At 47.7% G+C, this 16,543-nt stretch overlaps 1 protein-coding gene across 5 annotated transcripts in view; it reads right to left on the bottom strand.

Annotated features, from left to right (window-relative positions):
• Positions 1–343: 343 nt before the first annotated feature.
• The window catches only part of SZT2 (SZT2 subunit of KICSTOR complex), an 80,120-nt gene continuing 63,920 nt past the window's right edge, over positions 344–16,543 (bottom strand). For all 5 annotated transcript variants that reach the window (XM_081009314.1, XM_081009318.1, XM_081009316.1 and 2 more), the window contains 12 exons: positions 15,299–15,424; positions 14,297–14,499; positions 11,773–11,866; positions 11,541–11,621; positions 11,147–11,221; positions 6,876–7,089; positions 5,854–6,037; positions 3,733–3,855; positions 2,107–2,596; positions 1,768–1,884; positions 1,254–1,322; positions 344–959 (listed from right to left, as the gene is read on the bottom strand). In XM_081009314.1, the coding sequence (XP_080865440.1) occupies positions 816–959; positions 1,254–1,322; positions 1,768–1,884; positions 2,107–2,596; positions 3,733–3,855; positions 5,854–6,037; positions 6,876–7,089; positions 11,147–11,221; positions 11,541–11,621; positions 11,773–11,866; positions 14,297–14,499; positions 15,299–15,424 (1,920 nt within the window). In that variant the 3' untranslated portion in view covers positions 344–815. The remainder of the gene's footprint in view (positions 960–1,253; positions 1,323–1,767; positions 1,885–2,106; positions 2,597–3,732; positions 3,856–5,853; positions 6,038–6,875; positions 7,090–11,146; positions 11,222–11,540; positions 11,622–11,772; positions 11,867–14,296; positions 14,500–15,298; positions 15,425–16,543) is intronic.

The following is a 16,543-nucleotide window of genomic DNA, read 5'->3' as shown; positions in this document are numbered from 1 at the left end:
CTCTTTAGTACCACTTAGTGGCCCCGGATGAGATTTCCTAGATTTAAAGGGGCATCTTAGCCTCTGGGTTCTATCTGCATGCTGCCACTTAAATTACTCGCATTCCAGATCTTACACTGCAGTGTATAACCATGGGAAGACATGAGTGGCACAATTCAATCTGAGCCAGAACCAACTTCCTTAGAAAAGAAACTGGCACCATCATGCAAGCCTGGAGTAAGACCCTGGCACTGGTCTAGTGCATCCTGGCAGATACGCCATTCTGGCAGGCTGGTGGGAACCTACTTCGCTTCGCGCCAGGGATAAACTCAGCAGCTTGTAGGGGAAAAGCTATGACAAAAGATTTTTATTGTTATAATTAATGATCCATTTTATTTAATTTACTGTACATTCACTTCATATATATATAAAAATTCCCATCATTGTGCAGTTCCCTCTCGCTAAAACTCATCCAATGAGTCACTCTTAAAAGCACCAGGCCAAGTCAGCAGCTCCACTTGCCCTTGAGCCCTGGCGCCAAAGTGCCCAAGGGAAGGTGGCACATCTGTCCATATATGCCTCAGCCTATAGTTTTTTAGGGAAGGTGCTTACCGCCCCCCCTTAAGGCTGTGCTCTGGTCTCCAGAGCGGTCCCCCTCCCTTGATTCTGTTCGGCTCAGTCAGGCTTCAAAGTGTCCTAACCAAGCTCTTACCCAGCCAGCTGTAGCCTCACATCACGCACTACGGTCCCCCATGTGTGCTTCTGCCACTTGCGGTGCCCTCTTCGCCCCAGCTGGGCCTGTGCAGTGTGCCCCTGGTGGAAGGAGCCAACCAACACTAGAGCAGCCCTGTCCAGAGATTGAAGCAAGCTGTGTTTATGACCGATTCCAGATGGTGGTACGTGGACACCAGCTGCGGCAAGGGGCTCTCGCTGTTCTGGGGCTGTACTGGGAATGGTTCTCGAAACACCACGGTCAGGCTCTGCAAAAAAAGACAGCTGGGTTAACGAATGGCACTAGCAAGGCACAGGGATCTAGCCATCTGCCCATAGTTAAGCAACAAAGCTCCCCGATAGCCTTTCCTTAGGCCAAAGACTCCTCTTGGGAAGGCTGTTCAGAGAGGATAACTTCAGGACATTTGAGTTAGCAGTGCCTGGTGCAGCACAGAGCGGGCAGAGCTAGTTAGACGTTCAAAGCCGAAACAGCAGCCCCAGGGCTCAGAAGTTTTATGTCATCAGTACCCCTTGAACTGCTGAGCTATGAAGAAGGGTCTTACCGTTTTTCCTGAATGGGAATCAAGGAATACGAGCACAAAACAGTCTGTGAATTTCTGGTTCAGCACGACCTGCAGAGTTGGGGGCAAGAGCGCTGCATCAAGAGAGAATCATCCCTCACATTAAAGGAAGCAAGGCAATAATTGCATTGTTCCCACTGGGAGGGTCAGAACTTTTTTCTGGGGGGTAGGGCAGATGGGTAGGAAAAAACCAGTGGGCAAGGGAAACAGAAGTCCATAAAGCCTCTTGATCTCACTCACTCACCCACCTCCAAATCCTGGACTGAAACAACCTTCCAGTAACTAGAGGGCAGCTTCTAATAAGGAAAGAAACCTGAAGGACTGCATTTCAGAATTTCTTTCCATTGTCGAGCCAAGGGGAGCTGGCACGGATGAGTGAAAATGCCAAACCTGACCAAGCAAAATGATCAAAGTTCGCTCTTGATTTAACTGACAGGAAAGCTGGTTAGCAAGGAGAGGCCCACAGCTGGAGAAAATGACCCTGGAAGGGACTTACCAGGTACTGGGTGCCAGCATCTGCGTTCTGGAAATGGCGGCAGCTCTGGGGGAAACGGCTCAGCAGCACCTTGATAAGACTCTGGTACCAGGAGACTGTCATGGTGAGGAAGCAACTCTGCCACAAAGAGAGAGAAAAATGAACGTAAGCCACTGAGAGAACAGACTGCTAGATTAGTTGGGCTCTGGTCTGCTCCAGCAGGGCTCTTGCGTTCTTTAGCATCCCGTAGCTTGGACCATGCTGGGGTCCTCTGAGTGTTTTCTGCCCACCACAGCATGTCACAAGTGTGCATACACCCACACAACATGCACCCCCACTGACTCAACCAGCTCAACTCACCAGCTGGGGATCAATGTCAGCAATCGATTTCCTGTGCACGGCGTCCAGCAGCTCCTCCAACTCGCCGAGGGAGAGCTTGCCCAGCTTGAGCTTGTCGGAGGCAAGCGGCTCAAGCAGGAAGAGCCTCTTCCAGAGGTTGTCTCGGCGGCAGTGGCACTTGGCAAGCTGGACCATGCTGCTGAGCTGCTTCTGGGCAGCAGCCACCTCGGAGGCAAGAAGCGGGAAGAGCGGGGATGTGTAGAAGAGCCCGGGGCCCACCTTGACCTGGGGACCTCCTGCATAGAACTCCCCACTGTCCTCCACCTCCTCCCAGGGCTCTGGCACTTCCTTCCGCTGCCAGCCCCCCTCTGCCGTCTCCCAGGCGGCACGTCCCAGAACTGGCTCCAGCGTGTCCCGTTGCAGGCGTGGCAGCTTTTTGAAACGGCGCATGTCAGCCGTTAGTCGTGGAAACAGCTCCCGTTGGCTTGTCATGATCACGTAGAAGTGCAACCTGGGAGGAAGGGAACAGTTGCCATTGCTGCTTATTGCCTATCTCGCTCACCAACAGCCCCACAGTGTGGCCTCTTGCAGATAGACAGCAATTGTGCTGCTCTCCACTTCACGTGTCCATTAAGTACCTGGTCAACCCATGGCCTAGACTGGGTCCCTGCAGCCCAAACTTAAGGTCCTTAAGGTCCACAAATGACAACATTTTGGAGGTCCCAGCTCGCAAGGTGGTTAGATTGGTCTCAACTAGGGCCAGGGCCTTTTCAGTACTGGCCCCGACTTGGTGGAACGCTCTGCCACAAGAGACTAGGGCCCTGCGGGACTTGACATCTTTCCGCAGGGCCTGCAAGACAGAGCTGTTCCGCCTGGCCTTTGGTTTGGACTCAGTCTGACCCTTATGTTTCCCTCCCCTTATGATCTTGATTTATCGGCTACTTTTAAAATGAGGCTGCGTTTTAAATTGCATTTTAACCTGTGTTTTAAATCGGTTCCCTGCCCCCTATTATGTTTTTACTGTGATTTTATTGGTGTTAGCCGCCCTGGGCCTGGCTCTGGCTGGGAAGGGCGGGGTATAAATAAAATTTATTATTATTATTATTATTATTATTATTATTATTATTATTATTATTAAACATCACCCAGCTGCCAATAAGCTGCTCAATTCTTCTTTTTTGGCACACTGCATGTCTGTGTTGGGATACTGCCAGGGAGACAAAGTCCATCATGGCCCCAAGCCATCTGCCGGACAATCCATCGATCTCCCGTAGGCACGCAGTATCAGCAATTAGCGACATGAGTTTCTAGAAAATATCTTGCCACATTCCAGAGCTCATGCACACACTATCAGCAGATAGTCACAGCAAAAGTCGCACTCAGGAGAGTATTATTTACAAGTTTTATTCAGCGTTGATCAGAACAAAGAAAGACATGACTGCCTGCGTCAGTGTCTCCGACACACAGAGAGAAACAAAAGCAACAGAAAACATAAACATCCTGTGAACAGGACATGCGCAGACTCTGACTCACAAAGCCTGCTCCCTTTTAAGGTGGACAGTCTGAACAGTCAAGGCTGTTCGACCTTGTAATTGCTCAGACAAGTGGCTTTCCCCCTGACTTGCAATTTCCCAGTTCATCTCTTACCTTAGCATATGTCGCTCTGACTCACTTTGCTCCTCAAAGGGAGCCGCATTGTGGAACACAAGCATGGAGACATCGAAGTCGTCGTGGTGACGCAACCCCTCCGAATCCTTATAGGAGCCAGAGCTGTAAGGGAAGAATGCAAGGGGTTTTCTACGCGGTCAAGAAAGCAGCTGCAGTCCTTTTGGGCCACAGTGTGGACTGCAGCCAAATGGACTTGCACTGCAGCGGGTAGTTCAATTGAACCAAAAATAGACCCTATTGTTTCCTACAAGTGAGGGAGGTGGGGGTGGAGAACAGCAGTGTTACACCCGTGACTTGACTCACCACTGTAGAAGGATGTGAGTGAGAGTCGGACATACGTGTCAGCTTTTGGGTTCATAGCCCCATTGCCACATAGTACAGTTTAGGCAAAAATAAAATCAAAGCAATTTAGGAGAGAAAAATCAGTGACTAGGAATACATCAAAGAGTTTGGAGTTGTAGGATATATTACACATCAGAAAGCCAACAGATGAGCCTGATACAAGGACCATTCTGTGTCAAGTTTCTCAGTCCAGGAATATATGCCCCAGAACAGACATCTGCACCTTATACTACCATCCAAGCAGCATAAAAAACTTTGTATTTGTGTCTTCTTTTTTTTTTTATTAGAATCATGTCTGTTTTGCAAACAGATATTGGTAACTGCAGCAGCCTGGTAATGCAGAAAGCTAGTGTTTGAAGCCTCCCCAGTGCTAGAAAAGGTTTGTACACACAAGTATTTTGTGAAAAATGCCCCACATTTGACATTTCCACCATCTCTGAATGCTCAAGCCTTTTAATGGACTGCTGTGTCTAGTTTCAGAGCAACTGGCATAAAACACCAGCATGTCACAGCTAAGCTGGTAAGAAGGTTCTATCCTGAAAAGCAAATCGAGGAAATCCATAGGCATCCCATATCAAGGACTAGGCAGCTGGGAAAAGTTGTGGGGTATGCAAGGACCTTGTCCCACCTGTGTGAGATCAAAAAGCTAACGCCACCTGGAAGAGACTGTTTGGTGTTTGAATCAAGAACCTAATACGCAGGTAGGCAAAAGCTAGGCTTGCTTGTGCCATACCTGGAGCCAGTGTGGCTGTGTTGTATTCCAAAAGAAGTTGACGAAATTGGATTTCTTTTGAAGAGGATAAAGCACCCTGTGGGAATGGGATTCTGGTAGCAGGCGTTAAAAAATGTGGCACCAAAGAGACAAGAGTCGGTTCAATCCAAGGAAGGAAAACAATAGTCGGTAATTTGAGTACAAAGTTGCTCACATGAGGTTTTTCAAAAAGAATCAGAAATTCTATGTTAGCAAAACACAAACACTGTCTCTAGAGGCAAACGTTTTATCCATATCCTCTCCTCAACTGTCAGCAGCAGTAAAAATTGGTTGGCGGGATTGTCCTTGGTTGCTTTTGACTGGTTGAGAATGAATGCGAGACTCCGCAATAAGCAAAATTTAGGTAAGTGACTAGGAATAATAATAATGAATAGAGTACAATTTACCAAAATAATTTAGAGAGTTAAACAGCGTCAGAGAAGTGTGGTCTGCATTTCCAGGCCACCGTGCATCTGAAAAAATAGATTCTAGCCTACAAAAGCTTATTCTACAATAAAGGATGTTAGTTGTGGAGGGCTAAAGAGTTGAGTACAAAATGAAATGCCTTCTTGTGGCACCTTAAATTAAATACTTCCTTTGTAAATCAAATACTGATAGTATCTTATTGGACTTCTGCAAATAAAAACATCTTTTTCCCTAAATCACGTAAAACAAATTATTCATTTGCAATCATTCAAAGTGCATTTTTACCAGTCCTGGACCTAGTGGGTTAAGTCCTAGGTAACACAGTATAAAGCCTTAGGCAGAACCTGAATTATTTACTCTTTGTGGAGTGCCTAGCTATGTTAGGTGCATCCTCATAATCATCATCATCATCATCATCACTGCAGAAAGACGTAAAAGGTGAGATACCTTGCAGCCTTTTGAATGACGAAAGGTGGAAGAAGATGCATGGCACATGAAGTTTAGGGAGTGGGGCTGACAGACAAATGCTCGTAAGTGGCACTGAGACAAGAGCTTATCAGAGCAGCCTGGAAATCACTTGCCTGTTCCAGATGGAGACTAGAGCATACTCATTTTGCTCAGGGCTGGGAGTGCCCTTCTTGCCCTCAGCGCTAGTTCCTGGTTTGGCCATGCGCAGTGGTTTCATATGATAGGTGCTGGCGTGGTCAGTTATATAGTTGTACAGCTGGTGTGCTGTAATGGAGCTGGTAGGCAAGGTCAGCGCACCTGTAGGAGAAGCGGAAGAATTACCATATGTTTGCTTACGGCCATAGGATCGCTTGGTTCTGGGAGTCTGTGTGGGGGACAGAGGTCTATCTGCTCCACAAGACAAACCTGAAATGAGTCCCTGTTTGTGTTATTACATTCCTTCTGGATGCTGTTGTCAGAGATAGTGCAAACATCTTCCAGATGTTTGCCAGCAAACCTTAGCCTCTGCTAGTCAAGGGAAATGCCTGCTTTGTTCCTTTAAATCACTTTTAGTTGTTGGCTACTTATGTCAGCACGCTGTTTTGGGTTTATTTTCCTTTTTGCTGATCTTCTAAAATGATCTTCTAAAATGTTTCCCTTCAACTTCTTGTTTGAGTGCCACTTGCTTTACAGTGTTTTATTAAAATGGCTCTTTAAGCCCACACAGTCGGCTTCTCCCTGGTTCTTAGCTACTGGGTTCCAGAGTTCAAAAGGCCCTTCTGTTGTTAAAAACAGGAAGGGTTTTATAGGTCCTTTAAATTTTTGGCATACTCCTGTGCTCATGTAACCAGGTACTTTAGCGATGTGGAGCCAAGTGTGCTAAAGGAAGGCCAGCAACACTGAGTTTTTATTCTACTAGAGTAAAACCTCCTTCCCACTTGTCTATGTCAGATTGGAAAGCTCATTGCTGGTAGGACCTGACTGGTTTACAGCTTATAAGCAAAGCAAGAGGTCCCAAGACAGATATGAAGATGATGACAGGACCTTTGTGACTTCTCAGAAGACAGCCACCTACTGGGTCCACAGAACAGGTGCAGTTGGCTGTGCGGAGCTATAGCTGTCTAAAATCTCCTCAAATGCCCCCAGACGTTCTCACCTTGGAAGATGTGATTGCGTCCAAACTTGGGGATGTCAGGGTGCTGGGCAATGAAGTCTTCCAGAAAGCTGGTGAGGTGATAGCCTTGCCGCAGTGCCATATGGGATCCAAGTAGGTACTGGTGCACGATGCGCAGGTGGAAATCATAACTGAACGAGTGCACATGCATGAGATCACGCACCTTGTCGCACTCCTCCGTGAAGAGCATAGAAAGCTAAGGTGAAGAGAGAGAGAAATCAGACCTGAAGTCAGTTGCCTAAGGAAGATGCAGTACTATTGTACGGTGCTGTATAGAGGGGGTTCAGAAAAGTACAGAGAAAAGGAAGTAGTGAGGGAAGTAGCCTGATGTTATCCAATCTAGGCAGCTAGGTCATACCTTACAGAAAACACCAGAGTGCCCCTGTCGCTAGCCACTGAACCCTGGGTGCCCTTTTACCTACGCTAGCCCTTTTGCCCTTTCGCTTCAACCTGCAGGAGAGCCAGCTGGATGAGGACCTTGCCTGGTTACTAAATTGCCTACTGTGCCAATCTCAGATGCAGGTAAAATGGGCACAGCAATACAGCAGTGGCTCATGGGGACTGTGGTTTCCATGTGGGTCCTGCATTTGCTTCTGCTGAAGGTCCTTTCAAAGGGATCCACCAAAGATTCCATCAGTAACACAAGGGTGATCTCCCCTGCCCGGATGAGAAACATCAAAGCTGCAGTGTCTCTGTGATCAGTTTAAATTGTCTCAGCAACCTTTTTCTTAAAAAAAAAGAAACAAAAAACTTTCTACTCTTAACACTCCTAAAGGGCAAAAAAGTAGAGAAAGGATAGAAATAGGCAAACTAAAAAGTCTGGCAGAGCTCTGCCAAGGTCCTTTACCTCTTGGAGTTAGGGAGGTCTGGAACTGCAAGGAGGTTCTCTACCATAGAGGATAGCAGTGGAAAGTCTGATTTGCACAGCCTTCCCTATTGCAGTGAGCAGGAGAATCAACCCTCCCCCACTATAGGAAAATTGGGGTGCAGCAGCATGTAGTAGGACTGGCTCCTGTAGTTCCTGTCTCAGGAGGGCCATGCAGGGCCATGTGTGAGGTGCTACCACCCCTGAAGTTCTACTCAACATATGTGGAAGTGGAGGAACTTTGTGGCTGTGGGAGGTGGAGGCAAAGGCCGTACCACAATTTCCACAGAAGAGTGGAAAATAAAACGCCCATCTCCGCCATTGGAGGTTTCTGAGTACAGAATCATGCGTCTGAGATACAATTACGATAACTTCAAGCCATTACAGTGGATCTTGCCATCAAATAAATAAGTTGTCTGGCCCTTCTTTAAAGTAGTATATTTAAGGCTTAGACAGGTAAAGGTAAAGGACCCTTGGACAGTTAAGTCCAGTCAAAGGCGACTTTGGGCTCTGGTGCTCATCTCGCTTTCAGGCCAAGGGAGCCAGTGTTTGTCCACAGACAGCTTTCCGGGTCATGTGGCCAGCGTGAGTAAAGTGCTTCTGGCGGAACAGGACACCGTGATGAGTGCCAGAGCACATGGAAACGCTGTTTACCTTCCCGCTGCAGCGGTACCTATTTATCTACTTGCACTGGTGTGCTTTCGAACTGCTAGGTTGGCAGGAGGTGGGACAGAGCTTCGGGAGCTCACCCCTTTGTGCACACCCAGGGTGCTCTGTGGGTGAGTGAGGATTTGAGGCAACTTAGGAGGTGCTGGCTTGGTTTAATTCAGGAGGAAAACATAAATGGGAGCAGATGCCTAAGTAGGCACAAGAAGAAAAATTTTGAAGGATCTGCTTTTTAAAAAGCTGTTTAAGAAGTTTGCACAAGTGACGTTCCCATAATTACAAACAAGGCATGTGCATTTTACACAGTTCCAATTCGATTGCCAATTGCAAGCATTTTTGTTTACATTTCTTTCTAATATTTCTATCTGATTTGTCAGAATTCCAGCTTCTCTTTTTTATAAAAAAAAAGAGAGAAGCAGGTGCTCATTTCCAAAGACTGAAAGAATGAGCTTGTAAAGACTAAGGCAGCATCTCCTAAATGCTTAGACCCAAAAGTGTCCAGTGCTAAAGTGACTTTTAAATATACTTCAAAAAGTTCACCCTTTCCCCTCTCCCACGTGTCAGTATCCTACGAGCCCCATTCCTCCTCCTCCTCCTCTAACAGTGCAGGTAAGACAGCATAGGGCAACCTGACACGTTTCTCTAAGCAGTTAAGTTCTGCTGATAGGCTGGCCGGGTGTATGAAAATTAGGTAATCAAGTAATCCAACGTTCACATAATTTGTTGAGACTTCTGTGAAGCTGTAGCAAATTTAAGCTGTTTAAATTGTGGGATTCTGTTTCACAGTTGACTAAAAGCAGATTTAAAGACAGCAGCTTCTATGTGGAAGCCACTGAAGAAAGCATTTTCCCACATTGGTACAGTCAAACCTTGGCTCCCAAACGCCTCTGGTTTTGGAATGTTTCGGCTCCCGAACGCCAAAAACCCAGAAGTAAATGTTCCGGGTTTTGAATATTTTTCAGAAGCCGAACGTCCAACGCAGCTTCCTGCAACCAATCAGAAGCCGTGCCTCAGTTGTCGAACAGTTCGGAAGCTGAACGGGCTTCCGGAATGGATTACGTTCGACAACCAAGGTTTGACTACTTGGACTACTGCAATACGCTCTACGTGGGGCTACCTTTGAAGGTGACCCGGAAACTGCAATTAATCCAGAATGCGGCAGCTAGACTGGTGACTGGGAGTGGCCACCGGGACCACATAACACCGGTCCTGAGAGATCTGCATTGGCTCCCAGTACATTTCCGAGCACAATTCAAAGTGTTGGTGCTGACCTTTAAAGCCCTAAACAGCCTCAATCCTGTATACCTGAAGGAGCATCTCCACCCCCATCGTTCAGTCCGGACACTGAGATCCAGCGCTGAGGGCCTTCTGGCGGTTCCCTCATTGTGAGAAGTGAGGTTACAGGGAACCAAACAGAGGGCCTTCTTGGTAGTGGCGCCCACCCTGTGGAACACCCTCCCTTCAGATGTGAAGGAAATAAGCAGCTATCCTATCTTTTAAAGACATCTGAAGGCAGCCCTGGTTAGGGAAGTTTTTAATATTTAATGCTGTATTGTTTTTAACACTTGATTGGGAGCCGCCCAGAGTGGCTGGGGAAACTCAGCCAGATGGGCGGGGTATAAATAATAAATTATTATTATTATTATTATTATTATTATTATTATTGACTGTACCTCATGTAGCAGATATCCTTAGCCTCTGTGCTGGCATCTACACTTACAGCATCTACATGCCAGACTTCCACAGCTCAGGTAGTGGCTGCATGTGTCAAGATCTCTTTAAATGTTACAGTACACAATTGTTGCTAACATTAGTGCAGGCAGTTCATATACTATAATCTGCTCAGGCTAGATTATAGAGCTGCTCAGGCAACTCGCTGCTGCTTCCAGAATGTGTCCGGTGTCACTGGAATTCAGGGTGTCAGTGGGTGTCTCCAAACCCCAGACAGAGTGAGGAGATGGCAAGTTATTTTCTGCATTTGAAGGAAGGAATGGAACTCTGTAGGACCAGCTTTCTTCCCCCAACCTCTCACAGTGCCCAGTGCCATGGACTGACACCCCATAATACAGTAAGAGACCCAGCTAAACCAGGAATAGGCATGACCAAACACAAAACAAACCCAGACAAAATGGGAGCGTATCCTCTCATATTCTGGCGTCAGCTCCACCTAGTGAGATAACAGAGGCTGTTTGTAGCTACGAACCTGAGAAGGGTTGTTGAGCAGCATGCAAGCAGGAACCAAGATGCTCTCCATTTCAGAAACCAAAGCTATGCCTGCTGCAGAACCACTGCTCAAAAGGTTGCCAGTCCTACCTTGCAGGAAGGGTACAGGCTGGCACTTCTAATCCTCACATATATTCAAGAGTAGGGGAAGCCTCTCTTGCCTGGGTCAAGCATGTCTAGATCTTCAGGAGAAGGCATGCCTTCTGTTACTCAGAGATCCTGGGGGCAACGCCCAAGTCCTGAAGGACGCTTAAAGCTCAGTGCAGCACAAAAGGATAGTGGCAATCATTGTTTGTCTCTGCTGAGGCACAGCATAAGCAAGCGAACACAATGGGGAAGATTACCAAGCCACAGCCAAGGGAAAATGTGGCCTTATTGAGTCCTCAAGCTCAACTCCTACACCTCCTTCTCAAGGGATTCCATGCATGTGTATTTCAATATTTTCTATATCCATCCAGTTCTGACCTCCAGGGCAAGAGAGTGAACATAGCAATATTACCTGTGAGTTGACAGTCTGCCCCATGGGGATTCGTGAGCACTCCAGTGCGTACTGCTTCACACAGAAATAGCAGCCCTAAGGAGAACGGCACCGGATGAGATATTGGCTTTTATCTGCCCCTAACAACTACACACCGCCATCTACAATGTTAACTACTGCTTTAAAAACTGTTTAGAGGTGGTATTCCTGCTTTCATTCAGTATAGGCTGTCTCAACCTGTATCCCTCCCCCAATGCCCATTGAGTGTGTGTGTCAGTTGAGTGGTTAGCCATACCTTCAACTTAGACCCACCTCACCCAACTGGCCTATGAGCACTTGCGATGGCCGCTTCCCCTTAAACAAACTGGTCTGGCCTGTTGTGCTTAGCACGGAAGGAAAACCTGTTTCCACTCACCTGGAAAGCTAGCTCCATGAGCACGATTCCCCCAGGCAGAGCTCTCTGCAAGTGGTACGTGGTGACAGGAGGGCTGGCGCTCTGGAAAAGAAGCATTTGCGCTGGAACAAGCTCTGGGACCCTTTGTTGATGCCTAGGGAACATGCTCCACCCCTCTCTCCAATGGCCAAGCCCTCTCTCCCTGCCAGAAGGTCCCCCCAGTCCCCCCAACTCAAAAAGCCAGGCTGCTCACCTTTGGGCTCCCCTCCGCCTTTGGCCTGGTGTATGAGAAAGAGGCCCGGCCCTCAATGCCCATTGCTGCCAGAGCTCGGATCCTGCTGGTGCTGCTGAAGAGCAGAAGAGAGACAGGGAGGGGGAAGATTAAAGATCTACAAGGGTGTGCTGGGGGTTAGAAACAGACTGGGATCTGCGAGTGAACACCCCATCACATTTCTTCTACGACACACTTCCCATGGAGCTCCTGCTGATTCTCCCTCCCTCTATGCAAGCATGTCTTCCATAAACTTGTTGCTGCCCAAAGCAGCATTGCCATCATTATTCTTAACCTGATGTCTTACCCACCCTTCAACATAAGGCAGGGGTCAGCAACCTGCGGCCCATGAATGAATGAATTTATTAATACGGTCACAGACCAGCGCCAACACACACAACATCACAGATCATAAAAAATATATATAAAAAATACAAAGGGCAATATAAATATAACAAGCATTTAAATATAAAAAAATTAAAATTAATTATTAGCATGCCCCCTGCTATCAACACTTGGGGGTTTGGTCACCATGGGATACCACTTGCTTCCTGCGACTAATTGCAGCCGCACAGAATTTGGCTACATTTAATGTAGTCTTGGGATTCTTGTCCTCTAGCAGCGGTTCCAAACCATGGTGTTCCGACTCCTTCCCGGACTTCCGCAAAACAGGTGCAATAAAAGTCGAACGTATGTCCTCATAAAGACGACAACGCAACAGTACATGTGAAGCAGTCTCAACCTCCAACGAGCCACAGGGGCAGACCCGCGCTGCGTATGGTTTACCCTCAAATCTGCCCTGAAGTAAGGCAGAAGGGAGAACGTTGAATCTGGCGAGGGTAAAAGACCGTCTGTATTTGGGTACCTGAAGACCTGACAGATAGTTAGCTGGAGAAAAACCTCTCCCATAGTCCCTTATTGCAGGATGTTTGATCATTTCACTCATGTGGCATTGTAATTCTACGTCCCAGATACGCTGGCGAATTGTGGTCCTAGCTTTCTCGAAGCCTGTGGCTATCAGGGTCTGCTGTGGGATCCCCAAGCCTTTGAGCTTTTCCAGCAGTGTAGCTTTCCATCTGGATTGGTAGGTATCCAATAAGGTCAAAGGTGCCAGCCCAACCGGGAAGAAAATAAGCTTTAGCCAGTAATGGATCTTCAATATCCATATCCGGGTACTGATCGGAATTTGCCCAACCTCCAAACGGACCGCTATGTTGGATACGCAAGAGGGGATCCCCAGCAGGCAGCGGAAAAACTTAGTTTGAAATGCCTCTAGGAGAGTAAGGTTTTTAAAACTGCAGATCTGGGATCCATATAACAATTGTGGTAGTATTTTGGCAGCAAAGACCCGGGAGGCTGCCGGTATGTACTGGCCTCCTTTCCCATAGAAGAATCTTATTAACGCTTTGGTAGATCTTTCTGCATTTGCAATAGTATTATTAATCTGAAAGCGCCAGGAGCCCCTTTCCTGGAAGGTTACACCCAGGTATTTAAAGGTTGCTACCTGTTCTATTAAGCGGTTGTCTATTCTCCATTTGTGCCTCCTCCTTTTTTTGGAGAACACCATAACTTTGGATTTGTTGTAGTTAATTGTTCGATGCTGCAGTATTTGGTGAAAGATCTCAAAAGTTTTCTTAATCCAACACAAGAAAAAGAAATTAAAACTGTGTCATCCGCATATAAAAGGACCGGGAGGGGCGTACCAGCCAATTTGGGGGGATGGGCATTTTCTTTCTCCATATTTCCTACTAGCGAGTTGATATAGAAGTTAAATAAAGTAGGCGCAAGGACACACCCTTGCCTGACCCCCTGATGGATTTGGATTTCCTTGGATAGGTGGCCCTGTCGGTCACACCTTACCCGGATCCGTGTATTTTCATATAGACTGTGGATGAGATACAGTAGGCGTTTGTTTATATTTGCGGCGCTTAGCTTTCCCCAGAGCCTGTCCCTCGGTATTAAATCAAAAGCAGATTTGAAATCTATAAAGGCCACGTATAGGGAACCTCCTTTTCTTGATGTATATTTCTCCGCAAGATGTTGGAGAACAAGGCCCTGGTCTAAGGTTGACCGATTTGCCCTAAAACCAGCCTGCGGCCCATGGATCACCACCACCCGCTCGGGGGCACCTGCAGCCCACTCGGTCAGCTCCTGTACGCAGCGCTAAACCGGTGTGGAGCAGAGTGGGGACCGCCTTCCACGACGTTGGCTGGCTTCCCATTGGCTGCAGGAAGCTCCTGCAGCCAATGGGAAGCTGTGCACATCTCCTCTGTGCCGGAAATAGTGTTCGCACATGCGTGTGCATTCCGGCCCACTGCAGCGTCTGCGGGACCGGGAACCAGCCCAAGCCACAAAAACTTTGCCGACCCCTGCCGTAAAGTGTCGGAGTTACAGTCACCTGAAGGTACAATAACAAAAACTGTTTAGGATGAATTACAGTCGCCACAATAGGTGGATCCATATATTTACTACTACCACTTGTGCCCTTCCAACAATCCCCACTGACCTGCGGGTGGGGGACGGCGGGCGCACCTGCACCACAATGAAGCCCATGCTCTGCAGGTACTGGATGTACTGCTGCAGGAAAGTGTGGCACAGCTCCAGCAGCCAGGCCTCATCCTTGGTCCGACATGGCAGCCCCTCTGCGGAGTCACAGCTGTGGCTGCGGTCCCTACCAGATGCCGTGGAGTCATTTGAGCGGTGTCGCTTCTGAATGGCAAAGGAGTAATGGGAGAATTGGCATTTTTCCTCTGAGTAGGCAAGAGAAAAAGTGCCTTAGAGGAAGGGTGGCTAACTGCCTATTCAGGAGGTGGCATGGCCTTCCAAGCACATTTTTCTATCCTATCCCCAAGACCCCACTGAATTTTGCAGCAAGGCAAAAGTCCTCCCCCCTCTCCCAAATCCAGTCATCAGATCAATAATGGGCAGGGAGGGCCTATACCCCACTTCTCAGATGATGCGCATTTGTGTGGGGAACCTTTGAGGTCTCAGGAGGGTTGGGCAGAGTGCATGTAGCTCAGGTGAAAAAAAAGATTAGCCACTCCTGCCTTAGAGTCATATTTGCGCTTGCAGTTTTCATCCAATGCCTTTAAAAAGGAGTTGTGGAAGGGGGAGATTACTGGTTTGCTTCTGTTCTTATTTTTATTATGGATTTTGTGTTTTTCAATATTGTGGTTTCATGTTGTGAACTGCCCTGAGATTTGTGAGTACAGGGCGGTGTACAAACTTAATAATAAATAATCAAACCCATCCCCAGAAATCAGCTTTGATAAAACTTGGGGATACATAGAGAGTAGGGTCCTGCCCCACTCCTAGCCCCCAAAGGCTAGGAGACTCTCAACTCCATCACCTAGGTTCTGCCAACCTCCTTCTGAGCCATGGGAAAGGCCTCCTGTAAGTGTCTCCTCAGCTGCCTCTTCCTGGTATAGCCGGGGATAAAAGAAATATAGGAGGGAGGAATGACAGCATTATGAAGGACTCTCTCCCCTCTCCCCACCCCCCACTTCACCTTCCCCTCCGGCTTGTTCTGCTGGTCAGCCTGAATCTGTTGCCGGAAGGTGGGATCAAAGAGCAACGGCGTGGCACAATAATGGACCAGGCGGGAGGACTGCTTCAGCGTTTCCAGATCTGCAAGCTGCACAGACACAGGAGGTTAACTACGACAGGTCTCCAGGCCCATTCCATATGGCCCCAAAGTGTCAACCCTGGCCACGTAAAAACTTTGGGAGATTAAAAAGTGGAGCTGGTAGAGTTACACAGTGATCATGAGCTCAGTTCCCAAGGATTTTGCTCCTGCCCATAGAAAACATATGCAAGCATGGCATTGGCAGCTTGACAACACAGCTCCGATCTTGTGGTATTTAGATGATGTGCCCATTTCTTCATTTCTGAAAGCATTGGGGGGTGGGGTGGGGGGCTGTCAATGACTAAGAGCCATGATGGCTCTGCTCTTCCTTCACAGCTGGAGGCAGCGATGCTTCCGAATACCAGTTGCTAGAAGCCACGGGAGGGGAGAAGGCTCTTGTGCTCTAATCCTGCTTGCAGACATGCCCTAAGCCTAATGTTTCCTTTGAAGTTCCAAATGAAGCGATGCATTCACTTATTAAAACAAAGACCCACCTCATCCCCATTAAGAGAGGCTGCTAAGAGAAGCACGCACAGCCCAGTTTCATTTCTCTATCCTTGTGAGATTCGACACTCACATGCTCACGTCAGCTTATTATGCAAGATGACATCTCTTACCTACCTCAGTCTAGATCACATCCCATGAGCATGATGGTAAGGATAGCGTCTGAGGCACCTTACGTCACCTTCTCAATTTACACTACAAAACAGCTGCTTACATGGTAAATATTCTCATCTGTCGGCAATAATGAAAGACCAGAGCGATCATAGAGGGGAATGGCCTTCATGTCATTCCACCTGACCTTCCCTGAACATAGCCAAGAACGAAGTAGCGCAGTGCACAAACAGACTTTCTCAGGGCAGGTACAATTTCCACTGGAAGCAGTGGCACTTGTGTACTCCTGCTGTGTCCTCCCCAACATGCAACCCCACCCAACATCCCATAACCTCGGATCAGCTGCTGAAGATGGGAGGAGGAATTGTGCAGATGGCTTCCATGTGCAAAGCATTAACAGTGTCTTGGGTTCTGCTTTCTTAAAAGGCGGGTGTTGAAGCACAATACCTTCTAGGTCCTGTAGCTTCAAATGATGTTGCCTTTTCCTGGGGAAGAACACCCCATCCCAGTCCA

Source organism: Podarcis pityusensis (genome assembly GCF_964106645.2).
Source record: "Podarcis pityusensis genome assembly, chromosome: 6".
In the NCBI taxonomy this organism is placed as follows: Eukaryota; Metazoa; Chordata; class Lepidosauria; order Squamata; family Lacertidae; genus Podarcis; species Podarcis pityusensis.
This window is presented reverse-complemented; position numbering and strand designations above follow the sequence as displayed.